General features: G+C 39.8%; 1 protein-coding gene across 1 annotated transcript in view; it reads right to left on the bottom strand.

Moving 5' to 3' along the window:
• Positions 1-5,579: 5,579 nt before the first annotated feature.
• Positions 5,580-26,271, bottom strand: part of LOC139713643 (kinesin-like protein KIF16B) — a 94,517-nt gene continuing 73,825 nt past the window's right edge. Inside the window, exons 18-31 of the mRNA XM_071625351.1 lie at positions 26,002-26,139; positions 25,136-25,295; positions 22,474-22,527; positions 16,168-16,532; positions 15,451-15,647; positions 13,496-14,590; positions 12,467-12,612; positions 11,743-11,922; positions 9,886-9,931; positions 9,397-9,444; positions 8,787-8,900; positions 8,181-8,270; positions 6,786-6,869; positions 5,580-5,979 (exon numbers count right to left, since the gene is read on the bottom strand). Coding sequence (XP_071481452.1) covers positions 5,824-5,979; positions 6,786-6,869; positions 8,181-8,270; positions 8,787-8,900; positions 9,397-9,444; positions 9,886-9,931; positions 11,743-11,922; positions 12,467-12,612; positions 13,496-14,590; positions 15,451-15,647; positions 16,168-16,532; positions 22,474-22,527; positions 25,136-25,295; positions 26,002-26,139 — 2,873 coding nt within the window. The 3' untranslated portion in view covers positions 5,580-5,823. The remainder of the gene's footprint in view (positions 5,980-6,785; positions 6,870-8,180; positions 8,271-8,786; positions 8,901-9,396; positions 9,445-9,885; positions 9,932-11,742; positions 11,923-12,466; positions 12,613-13,495; positions 14,591-15,450; positions 15,648-16,167; positions 16,533-22,473; positions 22,528-25,135; positions 25,296-26,001; positions 26,140-26,271) is intronic.

The following is a 26,271-nucleotide window of genomic DNA, read 5'->3' as shown; positions in this document are numbered from 1 at the left end:
AACTGTAAACTGAGCAAATTTGGACAGACTTTAATAATCTTTTAAAGATTTTTTTTTTTCTTTTAGTTTTGGTCAAATTCAATGAAATCATTATGCCATCCATACAAGTTGGCAAATATGCATCATGATGGAGGAATGTCTCTCCAGTGGAAATGGAAACAAAAATACACAAGCATGGCATATATCTCATTAAATAGACACATTCCCTTATTTCTTGTAAATCAAGCATGTTTGGGAAATTATCACTCTGTACTGTTTTGAAATGAGATCCACCAATAGCTTCACTTTTATCCAAGAAAGTGACATGTGTGAAAACTTATACAGAACCAATAAAGGGTGATGCATCCATGACATTGCATCAGGTTACCAATGTATGATGGTACAAGAAGGATTTCATGAGATTACACCTACACTTCCACAATCATACCTCTCATTAAGGATAATCCCATTTACAGTCATAGTATCATGTTTGGGTTTCTGTAAGCATTCTGCATCTAATAACTTCAACTATTGTTTTCTGAGGACTGCCCTACAAAGAGAAAGTTGTCAAAATTGTTGTTTCATGAAGCATCTTAGACCTTGCCACATTTTGAAGTGGTTTGCTAGTACTTGGATGTTTGAGGCATACACAATATCCACAAACAGTCATAGGTAATGAGGCTACATACAGATTCATGAGGTTGACATATATACACTGTAAAGACAGCCATTGCTGTATTCTCTCCAGAAACTCCTCCTGCCAACACACGCACATACATTGTAAAGTTACATGCAACACAACATGATTTTCAGAGATGGTATCAGTGATTCAAGCAACACTAACGATACTACGTCATTGTTGATTATGGCGTAAACACAACAGCAGCAAAATATAGAAACAAAATCATCATGAAGCATTTAGTGGACATGTCAGTAAATACAGTCAATGCATTAATGCAACACACCAGACAACAAGAAGAAATAAAGCAAAGTAAGATTCCTTCTTCACAAAAGAAACAATTTCTAACCCCATTTTGAAATAAACGCAGTCACTAATCTAAATTATTCACAGCTCTACCAAAATTTGACGAGGCATTCTCAAGTGGAAGATGAAAATGTACAATAAGGGCCCAATTTTTTCAAGATTCCTTAATTTGGGGGAATTGGGGCCCCCTGGGGCCCTCTGGGTGGGGCATGGTGCCCAGTTTGATAAATTGAGATCCTGACCACCTAGGGATGCTACCTGCCAAGTTTGACAAAAATCCATCATGAGGTTTTCAGGAAGAAGATGAAAATGTACAATTCAGGCCTCCATTTGGACCCTTCCAACCACCCCCCCCCCACCCCCAAGAGGGGCACCCCTGGATCTCCTATGAACAAACTTGAAACTACAGTCATTACTGTACTCACTCATAGTATTATCTCAGCTCTATAACTTCTGATTCTAGAGAAGATTTTTAAAGATTCCTTCATTTGGGGGGTTTGGGCCCCCTGGGGGCCCCCTGGGCGGGGCATGGTGCCCATTTTAAGAAATTGAGATCCTAACCCCCTAGGGATGCTACCTGCCAAGTTTGGTGAAAATGGGTCATGGGGTTCTCAAGAAGAAGATAAAAATGTACAATTTAGGCCCCATTAGGACCCCTCCTCACCCCCCCCCCCCCCCCCCCCCCCCCCCGGTCCAAAGGGGGGCACCCCTGATTCTGCCATGAACAAACTTGAAACTACAGTCATCAATGTGCTAACTCATAGTATTAACCTAGCTCTATCACTTCTGGTTCTAGAGAAGAAGATTTTTGCGGATTCCTTAATTTTGGGGGGTTTGGGCCCCCTGGGGGCCCCCTGGGTGGGTCATGGTGCCCATTTTAACAAATGGAGTTCCTAACCCCCTAGGGATGCTACCTGCCAAGTTTGGTGAAAATGGGTCATGGAGTTCTCAAGAAGAAGATGAAAATGTACAATTTAGGCCCCATTAGAACCCTTCCCCACCCCCCTCCCCTGGGTCCCAAGGGGGGCACCCCTGATTCTGCCATGAACAAACTTGAAACAAAAAGTTAAGCAGCAAGCAGTGTACAAACAATAATCCCATGCCTAATATTCTGTTTCAAGGAATCATAGAATTCGGACAAATGTAAGTTCAAAATATATTTACAGTGCCATGAAAGTTCACATAATGTATGTTAAGTTGATTCTAGTATCGAATCTAAAATTGCCACTCCCACTAGCAAGAGATTGCGAAAGCACACAATAGCGACTGAACCATACCAATCGTCTCAAATTGAGGTGAAGCAGAACAATGCACTGCATCAACACATCTCACAACAGTAAAATTTTAAAAAAGATTCTAATAAAGTATCTAAAAAAGAAAAGTTTACATTACATGTAACCCTAACTACTGACAATTTAAAACCTAAAATGGAATTCCATGGGCCCGTAAAATGGATTGAAATCAGTGCATTGATGAATACTGTAAAAGTGGTTATTTCAGCGTGAGTAATCTTTTGCGCTCAGCAGAGTGAGATGAATTTCGCATGTTTTTCATTCTGCGAAATCAAGACATTTATTAGTGGAACATACAGCGTGCAAAAGTATTCATGTGTTTATATTTTTGTGCTGGTTTCTGGTCATGCGAAATGCGCAAAAATGTCCACTTTCACAGTACAAACAAATCAATCAAATACAATCAAATATCATATTTGTCACATTGTTATCTGTCACTTCTTTTGTAAAGATTGAAAGGCTACTTTGTTGTGTACTACACAATTACCTGTATTTGCTTCAGTGTTGCAATTGACTGCCACTGAAACACGGCACACAGTTCTGTATAAGTACAAGGTATCTCTTCATGTTTATCAGTTTTCTCTTCTCAGTCTTTCACATGCAACTAATTGCATGCAAGACTTATGCAACACCGCTGCAGAAACTGCACGTCATGCAGAGAATCCTGCAGCAGCTGGCATTCAACATTGGACATTTGCTATCTATCCATCTGAGCTTGTTCAATAAGGATTACATGCACTCCGTGTGCACTCTGCATCACCACTGTAACATCACTTGCTTCAATTGCACACTTTCTTTATTCCAGTCCAAGTTTGTTGTTTTTTCAGTTATCCTATTTGACATTTTATTTCTAAACAAGGCAAAGTGGAATTCATATTTATGCAAAGACAGACAAGAGAAGGTTGCATGAGAGATTTGCACTTGTGACCCGCCAGTTTAAGTATCGTGCTGAAAATTCCAATGCGCCATAAGAGAATTACAAGACATACATGTATCAATTTCAAAATCGACAAAGTCATATGATCTACGCATAAGTAGAAAAGTTGGAAGACATGTGGAAATTCTGATTTAATTAAATATTTCCGAGATAGTATATCAAAATACATTTCCTTGAAATCTGAATACCATCAATGACCGTGATATTTCTGACTACCAAGAGAGATTCCAGTCCAAGGCATTGTCTTTAGATCAACACAGGGGTGCATAATTCTTGACTTACACCTAGATGTTGTCCCTCGAAACGCATGTATCCAATATCATTCCCAAGATTACCTTCATCAAACACAACAAACAGAAAGGACAAAGCACAAAGACCCAAACAAGATAGATGCACCATGACTGAGAAACAGCTGTGCACACACACACCCGAAAGATCACAAAATATAGTCTGGTATCCATTTGGAACTGTGACTAGTCCTTTCAGATATTCTAAATACTTGGAAAGGATGACCCTCCCAAGGTTCAAATTGAACATTAAGACAACATTTTTGTTCCCTTTAGTGGCTGGAAGTGTGTGCATGGCACTTTTACCCTGCTCAAGTGTCAAAGATCCATTCTAGAAATTGGAATATAAAATGCAGGTCAACCAACCAGCCAAGAAGTTGATATCAAACATGTTGGCCGACTACAGATATAACTCTCCACAGAAAAAAAAGAAAATCACTGTAAAAACTGCACAAATCACTGAGTCATCACGGATTAATATCTGCTTTGTCCTCAAGAGGGTACTCTACACTTGAACGTTAAATGCATCCAAATTTTTTGACAACTTTCCACACAGCCCTTCAAATGCCCCGCCCCGTCTTGACCAGCAGATATTGATATTATTTGTAAATCATTCCTTGGAGCCGAAACACCGCCTCAGAGAAATCAAACTGTTTAATGTATGGGTGTGTGTTGAGGCACAGTCACATTTAGTCCCCTCTGACTGAGTGTTGCATTTGTTTCATTCATATGCACCAGAGTCCCCCTACTCATATTTCTTCACAGTCAGCATTCAGTCGGCCAGGCGTTGTGGCATGCGCCTGTAATCCAGCTACTTTGGAGGCAAGGGCGGGGATATGGCTCAGTCGGTAGCGCGTCTACCTTCACATCCAAGAGTACCAGGTTCAAGTCCTGAGTCTCACTGAGCAATGTTGTGTTTAAGCATCCTGTCCCCTCTAGTAATAGGCAAAAAACAATCTGTCCCTCAGATAGGACATAACATGGAGGTCCCGTGGGTGTGTTAGCCACGATACATGCACATTAAAGATCCCACTTCATTTATCGCAAAGAACAGGGTGTCAACCCAGTGAAGTAGTCCCCTACCCACCCCCACGAGAAAACGGGCAAATGATACCAACCCCTCGTGGTTCACCCCAGGTGACTAGCAATAGTCAGCAAACGGTATCAACCAGGCACAATGTGCCATACGCTCAAATGAATGAATGTATGAATGAGCATTCAGTCACTGTTAATGCTAAGTTATTGGCTTCTTCAGACTGAATAGGATGCATGGCTGCTTACAAGGTTTAAGTGGTCCCATGCAATCAAGTTCTTTTCTCGTTTTCCCTAGTAAGGACCAGTAGTCTTTTGCCGGAGCCATCAACCAATTTTAGTTGTCCCTCGAGTCTCCATACAGACATGGCACTGTAGGGCTATCTCGCCAGTAACTGAAGAATTACTCAGCACATTAAGGCTAGACATAATTATTACTTCAAAAACATTTTGATGCAACATAGACAGAAATTTTGTCATAATGCCACGGGCTGCAAGATTCTAGCCATTAAACTTCTACAACATTGATTCACTCTGAGAAGTAGGTTAATATACAGCCAATTTTCTATAGCAAAAGCACATATGCCATGAGCCCTGTAATATCATATTTCTCATAACTGTTAGCAGCTTTTTAAGTTTGTAATTTGAGGGACAAAAAAAAATGCACATTTGGGTTTAAAAGGACAGTAACATTGCCGCAATGGCACAGGCATATTACGTATAAAGCACTGCGCTTGATTACTTAGTCTTTAATTGCATAACCATGTTATGTGAAGAGTAGAACCCTGCAGATAGGATGCATGTCTTCCAGGCACTGATATGGCACAAGAAGAAAGAATTCCATTCCCCTGACTGAGAGGACTTGGGCTAAATAGCCTTGTAACAAAGTGCACACAGTGATTTACTTATAAGGTATAGAAATCAATATTTTATGGGGAGGGGGTGTCTTTCTTGTACATATGCAATTAAAACAGCTTTGCTCCTCCTCCCCCCCCCCCCCCAAAAAAAAAAGGAACAACAAAATGTCACTATTAGTAATGTCTCATATGGATAGGATGCAATGTGACACAGTCTAGGGGCAACTACAGGTAAGGAAGGGCTTGAAGATAGAGATAATCCATTAAAAGTGATTCAGTGGCAACATAGCATGTAAGAGATATCTACTCACAAACACACTTTGGCAAGTTTTACACTGCAGCGTTACTTCCACTTGTCACATGTCCTACATTATAACTTGGAGAGAATTTGAGAGGTCTTTGCCGGCAATATTTCCCCACCAGGACATGCGACAAAACAGCTGCTCCACATGTTTCATCCCGTGCCGTACTTGGTGACGTCAAAGGCCCCCTTACGGAAGAAAGGGTACCAATCACACAGGACCTGCTTGGAGAGGACCCGGCCTGGCCCGGGAGCAATGGGGCACTTTGGTATCCTCTGGCAGACTGTGACAAGGTTCTGAAGATATCTCTGAAATTAAAAAGTGAAGGACCCAAATACATTCAGATACCACAGTGTCACACAGCTAGTAATTTGCTATGCACACAGAATGAAAACATAGATTTAACATTTATTGAATTCAAAGTTAATGGAAGAAATGAAATTGGATAACATGATTATCAACTGATGAAAATGGTAAATTTACGTGTAATTACAAGGTTCTTATATTTGGACTGGGTTACCATTTCTATGATGCAATGCTGACTTATGATATATGTATTATTACGATCTCATTTCGAGGATGAAATGATTATTTTTTACCATTGTTATCATGCTTTTTGGTTCTTCTTTATTTTTTTTATTTTTTTTTTATTTTTATTTATTTTTTTTTTTTTTGGGGGGGGGGAGGGGGGGGGGGGGGGGGTGGACGACAGGACATGAGCACTGACATCTCAGAATTTACTGAACATAATACAGCCATCTTAACAGCAGCCGAACACTAGCTGTTTCATGTTTGCAGCACACAACACCAAGATGTGACTGTGAAAGACAGTGCATAAAACGTTGAAACTTTACTTTACTTTACTTTACTTAACTTTACCCCCCCCCCCTTCCCGAAGTTGAGATAACTGTCATTTTGTTTAGAGTCCACTGTTTTCCCACAATTCTTAATCTGTGGCAGATACTGTACAATCAAATTTAGACACAGGCAAAATCTGTTTCCTCCCTCCCTCCCTCCCTCACCCCCCCCCCAAAAAAAAGAATCATGATAAATATCAGATATAGACAGCAAAAAAACAGAAATGTACAGCAGTATCAAGGACTAGTTCCCTCACCTCTAAGTCCACCCTCCTTCTCAAGACCACTCTCTCAGACTTGTTGCCAAACAGGTGCCGAGGAGGGAACTGGATCGCCCCAACCTGAATGGACGAAGAGAGAGATGCACAAAAATTTGAAGGAGATGCATTACATCTGAAGTTGCACTATTACCACCATTTGCACACAGCACAGAGAAGCTGTACCATTATGGCCAATAATCAATACTGTAAAACGAGGAATGTTCCCGTGCATTTTAATTTTGCAAATTTCGCGAACGCCAAGATTGTGAAATTAAAATGCATGCGAAAGTTCTTGTCTACACTATATGCATTGAATGCTAGTGGCAATTCGCAAAAATTTCGTGCCGCAATAAAGGCCGCCGGCTCCAATTCGCGAAAATTTCATGCCGCAAATATATCATGTTTTACAGTACATAAGATCCTGTCACTAACATGAGAGAATGAAATGAATGGGTGGATTGCTACAATGTAGAGCAAAATCACAAACAGATTCCAAATTGCAGGAGCATGATGAATCTGATGTTATAATTGTCGCATGCATACTCAGATAATTAATATTGAAGCTAAGGGCAGCATATAGTTTGAGTCATAATTTAGCATTTCTTTGTATATGTGCAATGGGCACACATAATTTTTGGAAATTGGTGCTACACAATATCTAGTATGATTTTTCGTGAAATGTACACATGACTCTGGAACAAATGACAAGCTACAATAAATTCATGATATAATCATGGTAGCTGCATGACGCATACATTTGACATTCCTGTGCTTCACATGGGTAGACAAACATTTTAGAAAAATCTTGCTAAATACCAGCAGCATTGAGAGAAACCAAAACATATCCAGCACAGCCTTGATATTGATGTTTGCTTCCTAACATTGGATTTTTATGCAATGCACATAAAACTAAAATGACTAAAATTTATCTTAAATACATTTCACTGCATTCTGATCTCTAACATGATATCATGATTAATAATATGTAGGAATGTTGGTAAATCTTTGGTACAAGTTAGCTTGGCCTGGGCAAACATAATTCACAGCCAAGACAGGTATCATGTACTGGTTTTGGTCCCTTGAATACTACATGTATGGACATTTGCCCTGTGTCTGAATGGTCATGCAGGGAAAAACAGTGCTTTCATTGCCCCAGGTAACAGCAAAATTGAATAAGGAATTCATGCCTTGTTTACAATTATCAGTCTTTAGAAATTGTTATCATGATGTTTACAGATTCTCATCCCACACCATAATGACAGACTCTGGTTTAATACTCATTTTTAAAATTTATTTCATTCCAGGATGGAAAGAGTTGGTTTTGCTTTGCTTTCATTCTCTGGAGGCACAATTTTCAGTCAAATGTGTAGTTCAGTCCCAAGATAACCTTACCTCATTGTATTTTCTCCTCATGTAGTCGTGCAGCTCCCTGAACTTTCGGTAGCGCCGAAAGACCACCCACGTCTCGTTCAACACCCTTAGCTGTAACAATATGGAACAATGAATTTCACAAGATGTTACCTGGACCATCCTGAAATGAGATTTTGTCTAATGCCAGCTATGGGCATTGGGCTCTTTATAGAATCAATTCTTTAATAAATTCATATACATTGCAAGCACTCAAAGCCAACTTCACTTTGGGACACAACATTGCAGAATTTCCATAGTGTCAAGAATATATATCAGCTAATTGTGTTGCTTTGAGGGCTAGGCACAGAACAGCAATGGGTGTGTGTTTTATAGACACTATTATGTGCATGTATATTCGCAATTTTGGCTGCAAATTGAGTCAAATTTATTTTCATTCTGCAAAGCTTCACTGACTAGCAGTAAGGTTTTGAACAATTTTCAGAACTAGTATTACTAACATGCAGATCGTCTCTCACGGCAAAGTATTAGAGCATGATTAAAACAGCGACATAGACATCTAAGGCCATCATTCATTTTGTGTGCAAGTGCAGAAGACCAGAGTAAAAAAAAAAAATGGAGAAAGCTTACATGGAGTTCAAAGACAAAGAAGGAGTTCCAGCCGTGTCCACGCTGCATGAAGCGTGGTATGGTGATACCAATCGCATCTCGGATAGCTTCTGTGTGCGGGGCCTCAATGAAATCCTAAATATTACGAAGAAAGTGGGACCCAAGTTGGAGTCATTATGAAGTTGCCATATTATAACTTTCCCTTTTAAAATATGTTGGTATGCACGTACATACCACAAATGTTAAACTTGCTCTGTGTCAATCTTTTCTTCTTACATGTCTTTTTCTATGACAACTATTTTTGAAGCGCAAATGGCATAGAGACTAATGGGCAGTCCACATTCCACGATCTGTTTACAATGCTTTTTGATATGCATGATCAATACTGCTTCATTAATCTTTACACTGTTAAAGAATTTCACAATACCAATTTATCACATAAATAAAAGCAAATATTTCTCAAAATATGAAGAGTTTGGAGGGGAAAAAAAATAAAACACCAAATGGGAAGAGATAGGATGGCTACAAACATTTAACCTCGATTCTGGCAAATTAACAATCTATGACTGATTAGATACAATATGACATCTACAATCATGTGGTGCAACAACTAATATGCTTATGAACTCACAGATATTCTCCTTTGCTCTGTTGTGTATGAACCATCTGCACTAGCATTCTGAAAAAAACAAAACAAAACAAAACAAAATACACAAATCAAATAGTGTAAAACAATGGAAAAAGTGTTGGTGCAGTCATACCTTTTGAGCTCCCTCACTAAAATCAGTTTTTGCTGTTTTTTTAATTAATAAATGATAATATGATCATAAGAAATAACATTATATCTATCTGGTCATGACCACCAATACCCAACCACTAAATGTAGGAGTGCAAATTCCCATTGTACAGTGCAGGGCCTAATCACACACATTTCTTGAATTCATACACACCTGTGTACATACTACGTACCTTTGGCTCATTCACAACCAAATCTTGTCATGTAATGATAAATCAACAATACCAACACAAAAAATAGCTTTTTAAAAAAGAAACATCAAAACCTAATTAAAGCAAAATGTAAATGGTCAAAGAACCACTTCATGGAACATTATTTACTTACCAAAGATAATCTTGATGAGCGCAAATCAGTAATTGAGTGACTGCCCCTGGAAAGACATGAATTACAGTGTATGTCACTCTATTATCTAAACAAACATGACCAAAAAATAAAAATAAACTTGAGAAGACAGTATCGTACATTCTGATAGAACTGACACCATCTAACACAGAATATCAAAGGAGCAATAAAATCTAACAGAAGAAGCTCAGTGTCATTAGCAGGGGTCGCACTTAACTTTTTTTTTTTAACTAGTCAGGCGGACTACTTAGAATCAATTTTGACACTGAAGCAATATTTTGGCTAGCCAGACGGACTAATAACCTCAGAATTTTATGATTTTTAGCTAGTCCGACGTGATTTTGGGTGGCCAATGGCCAGCGGACCATCGCTAATTTCGAACCCTGATTAGGGGACACTTTCCTATTTGTTAAAATACACCAAGGCCTTTGAGGTTTACATCAGAAGAACAAGGTATTTAGGATGTTTTTTGCCATTCCTCAAAGGATGCAGAAGTACACAAGGTTGTGCATTCACTCTTTCTTTTGATAAAGAATCTTCATAAATGCATTTCTCTGTAAAAAATTTGATGAGAAACAAAGGGAAAACAAAACTAGATATATCGCTACGGCTACTGATATGCCTCCGCCATAATGCATGGTTCTCCTAATAGGTCTATAGTACAATGTCTTGACAATGTGTGATGACAGTTTCACACAATTGGCAAAATATTAAAATGACAGGTTTGACATAAATAAGCTGAATGTTCACTTTCCTAGAACTAGGTTCAATTGGATGAATGATTAAAATGTCAGAGTGCAGGTATTTGGGGAACTGATGATTTTTACTTGACTTTTGACCCTTTTATAAGTTTATGCATTGAGTAATTTTCAAGGTATTGAGAAAAAGTATAATTTCAGTATTGAATGCGAAAATAGCATTATCTAAACCTGGCCTTTGACCTTTGACCTCACAGTTCCAAAGAGAATCACTGTTAGGTTGAACATGCATAAATATGTAAGTTTCATGATGATACCTTGAGTTACTTTCGAGATATGGAGGAAAAAGTGCAATTTAGCACTTTCACTTGACCTTTACCTTTTGACCTTTGACCTTTTGGCAAGAAACTTCCCCAAAAATATATATTGGGTAATACATGCCATACATCAAGTTAAAAAAAAAAAAAAACTTCAGGCATATTGCATTTTAAGGAAAGTAGTGATATTTTGAGGAGCTGATCTTGACCTTTGACCCCCCTGACCTTTGACCAATGACCCCCAACTTCCCTAGATAATCACTGCCCATCGGTACAAGCATATATACTAAGTTCCATGAAGATACCTTGAACCATTTGCGAGATATGGAGAAAAACATGAAATTTCATTTTTTTTCCACAAAATAACCTGTGACCTTTGACCTTTGACCCTGTGACCCTAAAATCCACACAAAGTATTATCCCCCAAGGATATACCCTCATACCAAGTTTGATGTAAAACCACCACACGGTTCTTGAGATATCGACAAAAACAAAACGGGACGGACGGACGTACGGACGGACGTACGGACGTACGGACGGACGGACGGACGGACGACCCGAAAACATAATGCCTCCGGCCACTTCGTTGCGGAGGCATAAAAATTCCAACCGACAGCCATTTAAACATATTGTTCAAATTTGTATCAATCAGTGTCACAGTAATTGAATGTGCCTATGATAATTTTGATCTACTTAAACTGACAAATTACAATCCACGCTTCATGTGTAGCTCATAGAGCCAGACACACACTCACAAAACAAGAAAAAGAAACTAAAGAACTTAGCAGTTTCTCTCCAATTTGAGATTTAGTTGCCATGGTTACCTCATGGCCAGCTGATGCCTCATCTCCGCCATCTCTCTCTCATGGGCGTCACGCAGGGCGGCCATCTGCTGCTCCTTCTCCAGCCTCTCCTTCTCCTTCTGAATGAGGGCGCTGTTCTCCCGCTCCATGCGCTCCTCAAGGAGGCGCTTCTTCACTTCCTCTTCGATGAGGCGGTTGATCCTATCAGCCAGAGTCGGGTTAAAAGGAAAGAATAATCAAGATCGCTTTCCAGGTTAACACATTGCAAGAAGATGCCCTTTGCAAACCTACTACAAATTGTGGATGCAAGGTGAGTGTTTGTCGTTTGTTTTGTTGTTTGTTTGTTTGTTTTTTTGGGGGGATACATATGAGCAGTAACAGTGGTGTATTGATACCTAATCTGACTAATGGACTATCATAAACTAGCTTTGATTTGTATAGCATCCCACACAAATAAGTTGAGACCCTGTATTGCTAAGGGTTTACATGCCAGACATAAAAGCAGAATGGAGCCACTGACATACATGTTAGTCTTATCACCAGTCTAAACAGAATTTTGAGCGTATCAAGGCCAAGTTCTGTGGAGAAAGTATGCCAGAACATCAATCATGCCATCCAGAGGGTTGACCAACATGTAACTGGATATTAGACTAGTTAGTGAGGCTGTACATTGCATAGAGTTGCATCCAAACATCATCAAGCCACTGTGATCAGGAAGCTGCTTTGTTTTCCTATTAGTAATCACCTCTCCTGGTTCTCAAGGTCACTAAGTTTGCTCTTCTCTTCCTCAATCTTCTCCAGCTCTCTCCTCCGCTCCTCCTCAAATTTCTCACGCTGCTTCTGCAGCTCCTGCTCCGCCTGCAGCATCTGCTCCTCGTGAACTTGAACACTCTGGTGAAGTAAAAGAGAGAAGCAGGTAATCTCCACGCATCATCATGTATGGACATGCATGCTTGACTTAAGCCCTCCATACACTATACGAGCCAATCAGTTGCACGACAACTACGGCAATAAGCTAGGTCATACAACCAGTCATGCGACTTGACACCACTCATCATGCGATCTGACTACACAGCTAAGCATCTGATTGTACTAGTGTCAATATATCATATACCGTAGTGTGATTGGCTGAAAGTCCACAACCAGTCTTGAAAATTTGACATGTCAAATATCTACTGCTGGTACAGCGACCAAGTCTAACGTCTGGAAACTGGCAAGGCTTGTGAGTCCACACTTCCAGGCTTTAGGTCGTTATGACTGGTGAATCGTGGCAAAATCTTGTAGTGTGTGGTGGGCTTTAGTCCCAGGTATATTATTTTGTCAATGGTCTCTTTATACAGTGTATATCTACTTCCATGAATTGGTGAAGAATGTGAAGAATACTCAGCTATCCATTAAACTCATTGACAACAACCATAGATCATGTTTACATTCACACCAATGGGTGCATTCTAATTGGTTTTATTATACAAAAAGAGCTAATGTGGATTGCTTCCAGGGTAAATATGTCATCTTAGCACCAAAGTCATGTTACCCAATATCACTGCTGGTTCTAAATTTATATGATATTGCCTCTCCTTTTCATCTAAAACCTGTAGGATGATGTAATGTTAGTGAATAATCATGATATGCTCTCTTTCTTGCACAATGAAGAATACCAGTGTACACAAAAACAATGACTGAACTAAGTAGAGATCTTTATCAGGATTGCATACTAAGTGATATTGATACAAAATAGGGTAGGGTTTGAGAATGAGCCTGTGAATTAGCTTACCGAAAGCTTTTGGTCAAGCTTCTTCTGCTCCTCCCTAAACTGGCTCTCCATAAAGCTCCCAGTCTGGTTGAGTTCCTCTAGCTTCCCTTGCTGCTTGACGATCTCCTCATTGAGCTTCACCAGCTCGGCCTCCGTTGATGTCACCTTCTCCTGGTAGCTCTGTAGGATGTCCGCCTGCTTGTTCTCCATACTTTCCACCCGTCCCTTCTGAACCTTGATGGCGGCCCCACCCTCATCGTGTGCATCCACCTCCGCAATCCTCTGTTCCACCCCAGCAATTTCACCCTGTAGACCTCGCTCACGGTTCTTAAACTCGTCCTTGAGGACTGTCCGTTCCGTATCCAGCTGCTGCGTGGCAGCGGCCTCCTGGCTACACAGGTCATCCTGCTGCTGGTGGTAGTTCTTCAACTGCTTCTCCATGTTGCTGAGCTTCTTCTTCTGCTTGTCCCAGGCCATGGATCGGTCCACCACCTCCTGCTCGATGAACTGCAGGTTAGCCGCCTCGATCTGCAGCAGGCTTTTCCACTGCTCCTCTAGCAGCGTCTCATCTTTCCGTTTGCGCTGCTCAAGCACCACAAACTCATCCTCGATCAGTTTTTCGACATTCTCCTCCTCTGCATCAAGTGAGTCTCTCTCCTCAAGGACAGTTTTTTTCCTCTTTCCAACTTCCTCCAGAGACTGTTCGAGGAGTGTACGCTCCTCATCACCAGTAAAGAGTCCATTTTCCAGCCGATGCTGCCCCTCCCGTTCCCTATCATCGAGTCCTTGAAGTTCGCTCTGCAGCCGCGACCGCTTCTCCCAAATCTTGCCCACCAGAAACTCCGCCTTGGCCTGGATGTTCTTCTCTGCTTCCTCCACAGCATCCAGCTGCTGCTGCTTCAACTTCTCAAACTCGTCGCGAGCCTCGGCGATCTGACCGCTCTCCCTGGACAGTCTCTCTCTGGCAGCATCGTCCATCTGTGCGGATAGGCCCTGGGCGATGTCTTGCTTGTCCCGGAGGGCATCCAGCTTCTCTCGTTCCACCTGTAGGAAGTGACGCTCCTCATCCCTCTCCTGCTGCAGCTTCTCCTTCTTCATGTTCACTTCATCTTGCAACTGTTCAACAAAACATTGGACATTACAAATAAGTGCAAAACATTGCAAAACATAGCTGCAATTAGCAACTTTAAGCCTGCACATTCAGGATCTCTGAACAAAATCATCCCCTGAATATATCTACTTAAAATGGTAATACCCTATTATTCATACTAAGAAAACTCCCTTGGAACATTGACAGCTGCATCACATATACTGCTATCATCTCTCAATCTGCAAAGGTACTTACTGTTACTTGCAAGCTGATTATTTGGCGTTTTTTCATTAGCATTCTGTTCATTCCAAATCATCTGACCTCATTACATGTTTGCATGCCAACTTAGGCACAACATTTTAAATTCAACAGGAAGGCCATGGTGTCACAATATGGATTCGTGGGGATTAGGTCACTTCCATCAATCAACACGTAATTTTTGGACATCTCTGCCAATCTGTGAGGAAGGCACTTCAGCAGATGTGCCACTTGACATAGCAAACAAACATTAGTAAGAATTGAACAATTCTCAAATGTTCAGGTGGTAGGAGGCTTAACAGTGCACCCCATATTCTTTCTAGGGTGTGTACATGTGTGTGGCCCTAAAAAGGGCCTACCCACTCCTGATGTTCAATAAGCATGTTCTGGCCATTATGGAAGAATATGTGGTGTATCGTCAAGCCTTCTACCACCCAATGTTCTACGGCCACGGAAGCCTTCAAAGATTCATCTCCAATGTTCTTGATTAAGACATCCTGCTACTGCTAAGAATTGACTATGAATATTGTCATGGTGAAGCAGAAGAAAAATCTCTCAATTCACTACATGTTATAACTTCCTTCTTCCACCAAAGCAACCCAATGAACACTGAGGAATGCAGACAGACCTTTTTCATGGCTTCCCTCATCCCCTTCTCCCTCTCGTCAACTGCTCTCAGATTTTCTTCCAGTCTCCGCTTCTGCTCTGCGAGTTGCTCCTCAAGCTCTTTCTTCTGCTCCGTCAATTCTCCAATTGCTGCCAAGACTTCTGCTGCCCTCTTTTGTTCAAGCTCTGATAACTTGGCTTTCTCAATGGCAACATCCTCTGTAAAAGAAGGGTTTCCATCATAATTTGACTGTTGTATTCCATTATTATATCATTGCATTATATGAAAGTGAATTTCAAATGTAGGTGGACAATCAGAGCAATGTACATATCTCCACTGATGGGATATTTTGGTTGGTCTTGTACAACCCTAAGGATATGTCAGCTAAAGCCTACAGGAAACAAATCAACTCTATACAAAAATGTTTAAAGAGTGTGGAGCAGATATGGATCTGGGTATGTTATTTTCACATCATTTTCTCTTATCTAAAGTCAGTTGGCCCATGGTAGGGAAGGTTGTATGAGCTCCACAAAAGAATTTGGCATAAAGATGCATGTGAAATAGACATGGGTTCCTCTTCAAAAGAAGATAAACCTACTACATCGAAGCTCAATTTCTCGATGCATTTGAATTATGCAAGTTAGCACACACCAGCCTCATGAATGTTTTGAGATCGAGAAATCTCTCAATCCTGTGAACCTCAACAATGCGGATGCTCAGTAGTCACACCACACACACCTTGGATGTCCTGCTGGCTCCGCTTCATCTGACCCTCCAGCGTGGTGCGGATGTGTTCCAGCGAGGCCTTCTCTCCCTCCAGCTCCCGGAGACGCTCTTCAATCTCCCGCTGGTGCCTCGTCTTCTCCCGCTGGAACTCCGCCAGCTGCTGCATGATGTCCACGCTCTGGCGCTTGAGCCGCCGGCGCTCATGCTCCAGGCGGCGCTCTGCCTCCGCCGTCTGCTGCTGGGCCGAGAGCCCTTCCTCCCGCAGCCGATCCAGCGCCACCAGCCGCTCCTGCAGCCCACGCTCCTGGGCCTCTTGCTCCTGCTGCCTGGTAAGCTCCTGCTGACGATGCATCTCCTCCAGCTGCTGGATCTCAGATCTGTGCACATGTGTGTGTGTATGTATAAGAGATAGAAAGTCATCATGAAATATACTGACAAACAGGGAGAGATAAATGAAGAGAGAGATATATAGGGGCATGACGGGAGATATATATCATATGTGTACATTATTATATATTATATAATCAAAATGATTTCATTTCAGAGAGCAAGAGAAAGAGAAAACGATCCAAAACAAAGACATCAACACATGGAGAGTGTAAGAGAAGAAGAGAGATATCTGTTGTGAGACAAGGAGGGAAAGGCAAATAGAATGAGGGGCAAAGGTAAAAAAAAATTTTTTTTTAATGAACAGATTGGAAGACAGAAGGGAAATTCTAATGGACAGCTAGAGGACAGAGAAGAAATTATCAAGGCAGGAAGATGGCAAGATGGCAGGAGAGAGGACTGAGATATTCAACAACACACATCAGCTGAGAATAGTGAACCAGAGAAACTGAGAATACAAACAGAAATGTCTTAAGCACACACACACACACACACACACAAAAGGCAGGCATAATAACATAGGGACAGAGAGACAACAAGACCTAGAGAAAAGGTAGAGAAAAACAGAGACAGGCAGATAGTGAGACTGTAAAAAGATTTCTCTCCAAACCTGATCATATAATCGTGTACGCTTTTCATGAGTAGAGATCCCATGCATGGCAAGCTGCATAACAATTCTATAAAGTTCTTTTTTTTTTAATGTCTAGTCCTGCTAGTGTATGAAAGGACAAGGCATACATCCTCAAATGATATGGTATGTTTAAAGGCAACAAAACATGGTAGGAGGATTAGCTTCAGAAACCAACGGATAAAATGTGATGCCTATACAGTTCATTCAACATGTTACATACATCCCCTCGTTTAGTCGATTACAATGTTGTTTAATATTCTCTTATTATTGACCACATACATATTTGCAATAGTATAAATTCCATCAATACATGCAGTGATATATAGCAGACTTCACCATGAACAATATAACACACATACACACAGAACACACACACACACAAATCATGGCCATCCAAGGTCTAAGTTTGTAGCATGGCCTTTCCGAGGGAAGCTGATATATTTCCTGCATGCCGTTGTGTGCATGCTGTGCAATCGGCAATGGAAGCAGATGAAAGCAGTGGATGACTGAATGTTAGTAGGTGCATGGCTTAAGCTCAAAGCAAAAACCTTCGGCAAGATATCATGAGAAACTTTTCGCTGCGATGGAAAATTCATTTTACAAATCATTTGGTGACAGCTCCTTCAGAGAAGAGAGAGAGAACAAAAAAAAAATGTGCAGAGTAATAACCAATTTCTGATAATGTCTGCTTCTTTCCAACAAACTTACCAGATCTCGCCATCAGCAATGTGATATTACATCACACCCTAAACTCACATGCCAGACCAATACACAGTCTAATATCTGCCATTAAATAACTGGGGAATGTATCAGACATGCAACCTAAAGAGCAGCTGTGATATCATCAGTGACATCACGATTCACCAGAGTAAATTTTGCTAATGCCATGTCTTTCATCTGACTCTGGGGTGAAGGAACAGTCAACAATGATCAGCAAATGCATTCCTTACACAGACTATTTCATAGAAAAAGAAAGTAATGCAAGCATTGCATATATGCAAGATGTATGCTATAGACATCCCCTTTTATGCTACAGACATCCCCTTTTAAATCAAACATCTAATCAATAACTCTACAGGCGCGGCGATACGGTGCAATTAACTCGCCAAAAGCATATGACCTTGAAGCCTCATTCGCATAAAGTAGACAGCTTGTGTACGCAAAACCGCTGGGGAAGTGTTGCAGGACAATCGCAATATCTCACCTCAGAAGCCATCAAATGATTAAATCCACAAAGCAAAATGAAGAAGAAACTATTCTCCAACTCGCAATGTTAGTTATTTTGGGTTTTATTGAGGATAAACCTGTCAAAATAACATCGAAACTCAGATTCCAAAACAGAACATTTGGTCTCAAAACAAGTGTTATTTTTTCACGTTTTCCTTCATTGCCCAAAAATGAAACTTCGGTATATGACTATTGTTAGTATATCCATACTGTGTTCCAAATATCTTTTCTGTATCATTTGGCACATGGATATGTCCAGAAAAATTTGAGATCACTGTCACTCGTGACCCACGTAAAATCCATAGCATAAGCAGTACGCAGTCCGATGTATCAGTTTTTGTACGTGCTGCCTGAAACAGTTGAAGCACATTGCAGGGTTCCTCTCTTGCCCACTCACCACCCTGTGGACCAAAAACCAAACCCTGTCGCACTGCGCCGAACCTGACACCACTGATTGGCTAAGCATGCACTGACCAGTAGAGAATGCATGCGCAGGAGGATGATCTAGTTGTGCATGTCCAGTATTTTTCTCTTTAATTGGGTTATCTTTTTGATCTTATTTTCACCTAACGACTAATTGCGCAAATACGAAATTTCGCAGGCAGTGAGTCTGGTGTATACAGACTAGCAATATGTTAGTCAAATGCATATTCATGCAGGCCAGACTTATGTCCAGAAAAAATCGTAACCCTTTCCCACGGTCGACTCAAACAGAGAAACACACAACATACCTCGAAAGATACATCAGCATTTTCGCCCAAAAATCATACGAAGGATGATATATCCATATTAGATATATGTGTGAAGTTTCAAGGGATTTGGTGGTAAAATAAGGGAGATACGAGGAGGTGAACTTTCGAGATTTTTTTGTCCTTCCCTCCGCACAGTGCTTCGATGACCCATACAAATTCAAAAGCTTTGGCCTCTTATCAATCAGTGAGTTGATTGCACCGTATCGCCGGGGCTGTCTACTGTATGAATATCTTTTTTCTCATATCCATTACAAGCAACAATATGAACACTATTGTTCTTGCAATAAAATGTGCCATCTTGAAATGTAGGCTTTTCATTTATAACAGGGTATTAACCACAAAATACTGCCATCTCCTTATATGAAGATCATACAGTTGTATTTGCTGGTATATGAATTGCACCCCAGTTTTCAGCCATCAGGCAAAAAAAAAGAAGAAAAATGAGCACCCAATTGGCAATACTGATGGTCATCAATTAACCAACATATTGCAACTGAAAAAAACCTGTTCTGCTCATGTGTTTACTCTCTGCATTAGTGCGTACACTGATGACAGGATATGATCCGGGAGGACACAAAAATGGGTGAAGTATGCTTCTAGCAGCACTTGTAAACAAAGTCATGGTGGCTATGTTTTTGCAATTTTTTTTCCTCATTGCTACCTTACCACAGACTGGTGCAGCCTCAAAGTGCAGCAGCTGTTATCAAACAGTGATATAATATTGCTTTAATAATCTCATTTCACTGACTTTTCATTTGTATAGAATTTCATTTACTTCTTGAAGACAGCATTCTCACCAGGTAATGATGCACAACTAGTGGTAAAATGATGTAAACCAGCTTCAAAAATTCATGCATGACAGCTCGACAACACATGTGGTAGGGTAGCAAACCCTCCCCCTCCCCCTCCCCCCCCCAAAAAAAAATAATAAATAAATAAATAAATAAAAAATCTTAACATTTTTCCACATCTGCCATATGAACAGACCACTTCAAAGAAATATGTAAGTGATCCACTGCCAACATTACAAGAATAAACCAAAGTGATATTGAATGTAGATGTTGATATGCATATTCTGTAGTGAATAAAAATCACTTACAGATAACTGTCCACACAAATATTGAATGATTAGATTACCTGTACTCCAAAAGTTTCTGGCTTTGGGTTACAATTATCTTCAGATTTGCATTTCCCCGGATTGCAAATGCTAAGCAAATATCTCAAATCAACACAACTATATATTAAGTAACTGCAAGTAATTAATGTAGTATATGTAAATGGCACTGGTGTCATTTCTTTTTGTTCAAATGGTTTGACAGCCATGTCAAACTGAACACAGTATTGCTAAGATGCATATTTTTTCCCCGTTTTTGTTTTGTTTTGTTTTGTTTTGGTTTGGTTTGGTTTGTTATTTTTGGTCATCATCATGGCATTATAAACATAAACATTATAGTAAAAGTTAGGAGTGGACATACAGTGCCAGTAGTGTTTGAAGTCTTTGTGAGAAATATTTATATTCCATTTTTCTGAATATCATACAAGACAAAATATGAGATAGCTTCTATGGTATTTGTTCTCCCAAATATCTCTGAAATGTCATATTACTCTGGAATTATATTCAGTGGGAAGAGAAACTTGAAACGCATTACCTTTGCAGAGGTGTTACTTATTCAAAAATCAAGCCAATATATCAAGAACTCGAAAAGTGATCATCAGTTGGTGGAATGTTCATTTGTAGCACATATATATATGGTAGGAGTTACAAATTTCATGCGTTACAAGTCATAATTATGATGAAGAGATATACTGACATGTAAATGAATAAAGTTAGAATGGCTGATCAGACTGATTGTCTGTGGAAAGATGCTTCTACATAATCATACACACAAGATTTAAGTAGCACACCTGATGTTTCTAAATTCCATGCTTGTTAACTGACCTAGCACTGATATGATATCATATCAAATATGCAAACTATATATGCAGATACAGCACCGAGATACAAGTGTACTCCCAAATTCCTCTGTACAATACTCACATGATTTGTGCGAGTTTGTGTCTTATCCTTTCCAGCAAACTACATCAGGCAGCATATATTGTGAAATTAAATGGTATTATTATATAGAATTATATGGAATATTAATGGAAAATTATATGGTAAAATTGAATGGGAATCCACTGACTGCTTATCACAAATATTTGCCTTAACATCTCTTTGCATTTTAGAAATTTTCTTTGAATATGACAAGACCGGTAGTGTCTGGTTGTTTCAGACAATGTATACGCTACCAAGGATTATTTTCCCCCTGCTTTTTTTCTCAATTCTGGTTTGGTTTTTTTCTGCTTTGGCTGTATGAAAAACTAAAATGAGTGAAAGATGACCAAATCAAGATCCACAACAACAGTAAATTCTGCTGAAGGAAAACAATATAAAATATACAAAAACAAACAAACAGAAGAGTTAAACTGGTACTTCAATCCTGTGGGCAAGAATGATTATAGTGCGAAAAATAACAATAACTGTACTCATCACAGCGCCTGGGCCCCATTTAAAAAAACAAAAATAAAAATTGTTAGGATAGCAACTCTTACCAGAATACAAACTTTTTGTAGTTACAGCCAATCAGGAAGCTGGATTTTTGCTATTACCATAACTATTGCCAATTGTCAATAAGACAATTGCTATTCGAGCCAGAGTTGTCCATCATGGTAACTTTTTTATGAAATGGGGCCCAGGTATTTTGTTCTTGAACTTTATACTGAATAAGCTGTTATTTTCACGCACAGATATTTCCACAAATGAGGAAGACGCAGACTTTGTCACGTGATGTTGTTTTCGCGAGTTGACACCGAAGCTATAGTAAGTGCACTATCACTCCAGCACGCGGTGACATTTTTGCATGTTGTTAAATTCGCGGTCCAACAGTGATTTGCGAAATTTGCGAAAATCAAACCCTCGCAAAAATAACAGCTTATACAGTACGTGCTTTGACAAGTAAGTATCACATAGTCCAATGGCTGAAGAAAAAAAAATTAATGGAAAAAAAAGTTAGATGAGTGAACTATAATCTTTGATGATGGTGGGTCAAAGAGGCAGTGTCAATTATTGTGGCTCTCACGGCAGTGAAAACAAAAACGTCAACGACACTAATCAAGCAGCGCAGTTTGCAAATTGGCAATGTTCACTAACAGCTATTTTCACATTCCTGAATTTTGCATGCTGTATGACTGTCATGGCGATGAGGTTAATTATGACATCACAAATACAAACAAAAATGAAAGAAGAAATGATGAAGAGAGAACATGTCGCAGGCTCCTGACCTCTTGAGATTCAGGTTATTCCACTCTTGCTGGTTCTTTTCTCTGATTCTAAGGCTGCAATGGAAAAATACAGTTTTACTTTCACAAATCACATCACAACATTCACCACTTTAAAAAAAGAAAAAAGAAAATGAGAATACGTGGACAAATAGCAGAATGGGTTGATTTATGATGAAATAGTAATAATCAACATACATTCATATATTTTGAGAAAGGAAGAGAGACAGAGAGAGAAAGAGAAAGAAACAGAGAGGGAAGGAGATTTCAAGGAAAAATATTAAAGGGATGTACAGTTTCGGTTGAGATGGGATTTTGGGTTTCAATTTTTTTAATGATACTTTTTACGAAAATTGGTTTTGAAATGGCCGAGATAACCAAAACAAAGCGATCCTAATGACCTTTCATTAGGATTGCTTTGCTTTACTTTGTTTTGGGACATCTCAGCCCTGTCGAAACCGATTTTTATTGAATAAACTTTGAATTCCTCTTAGAAATGTATGCTTTTTAACATGTCATAAAGTGGTATCTACGTATCTCTCAAAAAGTTAAAAGCTGAATCCTCACCTCAACCAATAATATACCATCTCTTTAAACAGCATGTGCAAGTTATTTTAATGAGATGGACAAAAGACTTACAGGACTGAGACAATGTGATCCCAATGAGACCGTACTATAGGATATGATTTTTTTTTTTTTTTTTTTTTTTTTTTTTTGGGGGGGGGGGGTATTCTAGTTCAGACACCAGCGTACACAGTGGTCTGAATTCATAATGGCAGTTAGAATCAAAGCCATAGCTTACATTTCCTCCAAGGATGAAAACATATGGGAATTTTGCTCACCCTGTGATATGTCAGTGTGCATTCATGATTGGATGTCAGTTAGCGTGTGCAATGTGTCACGCATGTGTACGCAGTTGAAATTTGCATATTATTAACCTTTGGACTAGATCTGAACTACCGTCATTAATTCTGGCCTGAGGGACCATTTCATGAAGTTGTCTGCAATCATTCAAAATTTGAAGAGGTGCAGTTAACATGGTAATGATTTCAATACCCAATAATGAATTAGTTGTTTTCTTGCTTTTGTCCAACAATCTTGGTAATTGTTGCCTTTGAAAACAATCACAAACATCTTCTTGGTGTGTGTTTGCATGTTTTGGGGATGTTGTTGTTGTTGGTTTTTTGTTGTTGTTGCTGTTGTTGTTGGGTTTCGTTTTGTTTTTGTTTTGTTTTTTGTTTTTTGTTTTGTTTTGTTTTTGTTTTTTTGGGGGGTATAGTGTGGACCGTAAGAGGCACAAGTGCACAGACAGTATAGGATAATGATGAAAAACTTGAAGTAAGAGAAAAGAAAGGAATGGCCCTGTAAACATGGAACATTCCAAAGGTTATTATCTCATTGAAGAAAATGAAGCCAGCATTTGAACAAGTATTTTTATCCAAAGGCAAAAATGGAGGAGAGCCAAAATGCACCCTTCTTGCCCAAAAGATGTTGCAGCTGACGCAAGGATGACAAACTGTTTGTTTCCAAGGACCACATCAACAATCACATACTATCCATCTTCACAAATAGGCCACAGACTGCATATGGAGTTATACACAGTGCTTTGGAGGGTAGTTTTCATGTCACTGTGCCATTTCCAGTATATCTCCTTTCTTTCTTTTTTTAAGCTACATTGTAAACTAATTTTGGGAAAAAGGGATGTCTGTGCAAGACAGCAAGATCAGTCCAACAGTGTGTGATGACTCATTCAAGTTGATATACTGTATACGCCACATATTTAGTGAGTCTAATTCTTCGCAAATCGGGACTTCCCCAAAATTTTGCAAGTGGTTGAATTTGTGATTGTGAAGCACGAGTAATGAACAGAGGGATGTATGTTTGCACATCACACTTGTGTCAGCATCAGAGTAAATACTTTCGAGTATTGCTAAATTCGCAAAGAGCACCGGACTTTAAAAATTCACGAAAATAAAAACCTCACAACATACATGGCATAACAGTACTGTGTGTGATTGTGTATTGTTTGTTCAGTACAGAGACAAAGTGGGATTATGAACATTGGTTAATTTTTTCAATTCAGATTTTGATTATGCTTGACTTAACCCAATGGCACTTTTTCTCATAAAAAGCTGAAGAAGAGTAGAGGCAGACACACAGTATTGTATTTATATCACTGCACAGAATTGCAACTGCATGATCATTCTTTATGACAGCAAGCAGATGACAATGCTTATCTAACACAGAAAGTATAAAACACTCCAGAAATAAGAAAGGATTCCCGAGTTGATTCTCCAGTGACAATTTATAATGTTGAATAAGCGCAGGTGCAAGATGAACTGCAATGTGAGCAACAGTATGAATACAAAACATACAGGAAGGTAAAAACACCCAAGTAATAGCAAAGCTTATCCATGGTGAGGACAAATCTGGTTGTTATGGTTACCATATTAACAGCATCATCATTCTTTTTTTTACCTGTCATCAATGAGTGTCCTGTTTACAGAGCATCTGAAACTTGAACTTATATGAAATTTTTCGTATGATGAGATGTAAATATCTTTTTCTCTGTCAAAACAAACACACCACTCTTTTCTCTGTTCAGAGTCCTGCAGCAAAAAAAAAAAAAAAAAGTAACAGAGGACAAGTTTATTTGTTCTCTTACCCAAGTGGGGAGAAGAGCGAGGGTGCCAACAGGTTGTCCATGGAGCGGTACAGGGAGAGGTCATTCATGGACTTGGACTTGAGCTCCCGACGGAGCCGCCTGGCCTCAGCCGGGTGCTTGAAGCGGAAGAGGTTACTCTGGCCGATGGACACAAAGCACCCTGTAGGAGATGGGAGTGGAAGATGAGATGGAAGGGGGGGGATGGAGGGGGGGGATGGAGGGGAGATGGGGATGAGAGAGGGAATGACAGAAGGTGTGTGTGTGTGTGTGTGTGTGTTCAAAACAATATAGATACGAGTAGAAGAGGGAGAGAAAGACATGAGAGAATAAAGGGGAGAGAAAAAGTGTAGATAGAGGAAAGGAATAAAGAAAGATGGAGAGGATATGGACAGAGAGGAATGGTTAGAGTGGTAAGTACAATGTATATTATACAAGAAATCAAAAACTGGGCAAGGAATAGCATTCAAAGCTAAGCAACCCTGTCCATATCAATTTTGCTTCATTCCAAAATCTTGTAACAATCTCCAGAACCATTGGAGATCCCTATCTCAGCACACAGAGTTTATAATCAACTTTCAGTTTGTGACATACCCAAACAAGGAAAGATCACTGACCTTTGTGACTTTGATACGTCAAGGAATATCTTCTGCAATTACTACAGAGGGATTCAAGACTTGCTGCAAATGTCAGGGGGAACATGATTGCACCCCCCCCCCCCCCTCCACCGATACACATATTGAAACGATAAGAGGTTATGTAAACATACAAGAATCACTGAAAATGCCAAAAAAATAACAAAACAAAAACATTCATAACAAATGCAAGAGGATATCATAAAAAGCAATGAGACATCCATGCGGTTTTACCTTGAGTTAGCTTCATAGGCTCTGTGACCAACTTGCCATTGACGGCACAGTCAGCCTCCGGGATGGGGTGGAGAAAGACGCTGTCATTGGTACAGACAAAGCGACAGTGCTCATCCTGAATGTCAAGACCACTCAGCACTGGAAAGAAAATAGGTAACCAACCACAGATTATGCAGGTTGTCGGATGAATTGAAGATATTGCAATCTGATTTCTCACTGCATTTGAATGCTCTTCATCTTCATAAATCTTGATATACATTCCTGACAAAG

Source organism: Diadema antillarum, unplaced genomic scaffold (genome assembly GCF_040938485.1).
Source record: "Diadema antillarum isolate AM-2024a unplaced genomic scaffold, OU_Dant_1.0 seq00002022_RagTag, whole genome shotgun sequence".
Lineage (NCBI taxonomy): Eukaryota > Metazoa > Echinodermata > Echinoidea > Diadematoida > Diadematidae > Diadema > Diadema antillarum.
Note: the sequence above shows the minus strand (reverse complement) of the source record. Positions and strands in the feature narration are given on the sequence as shown.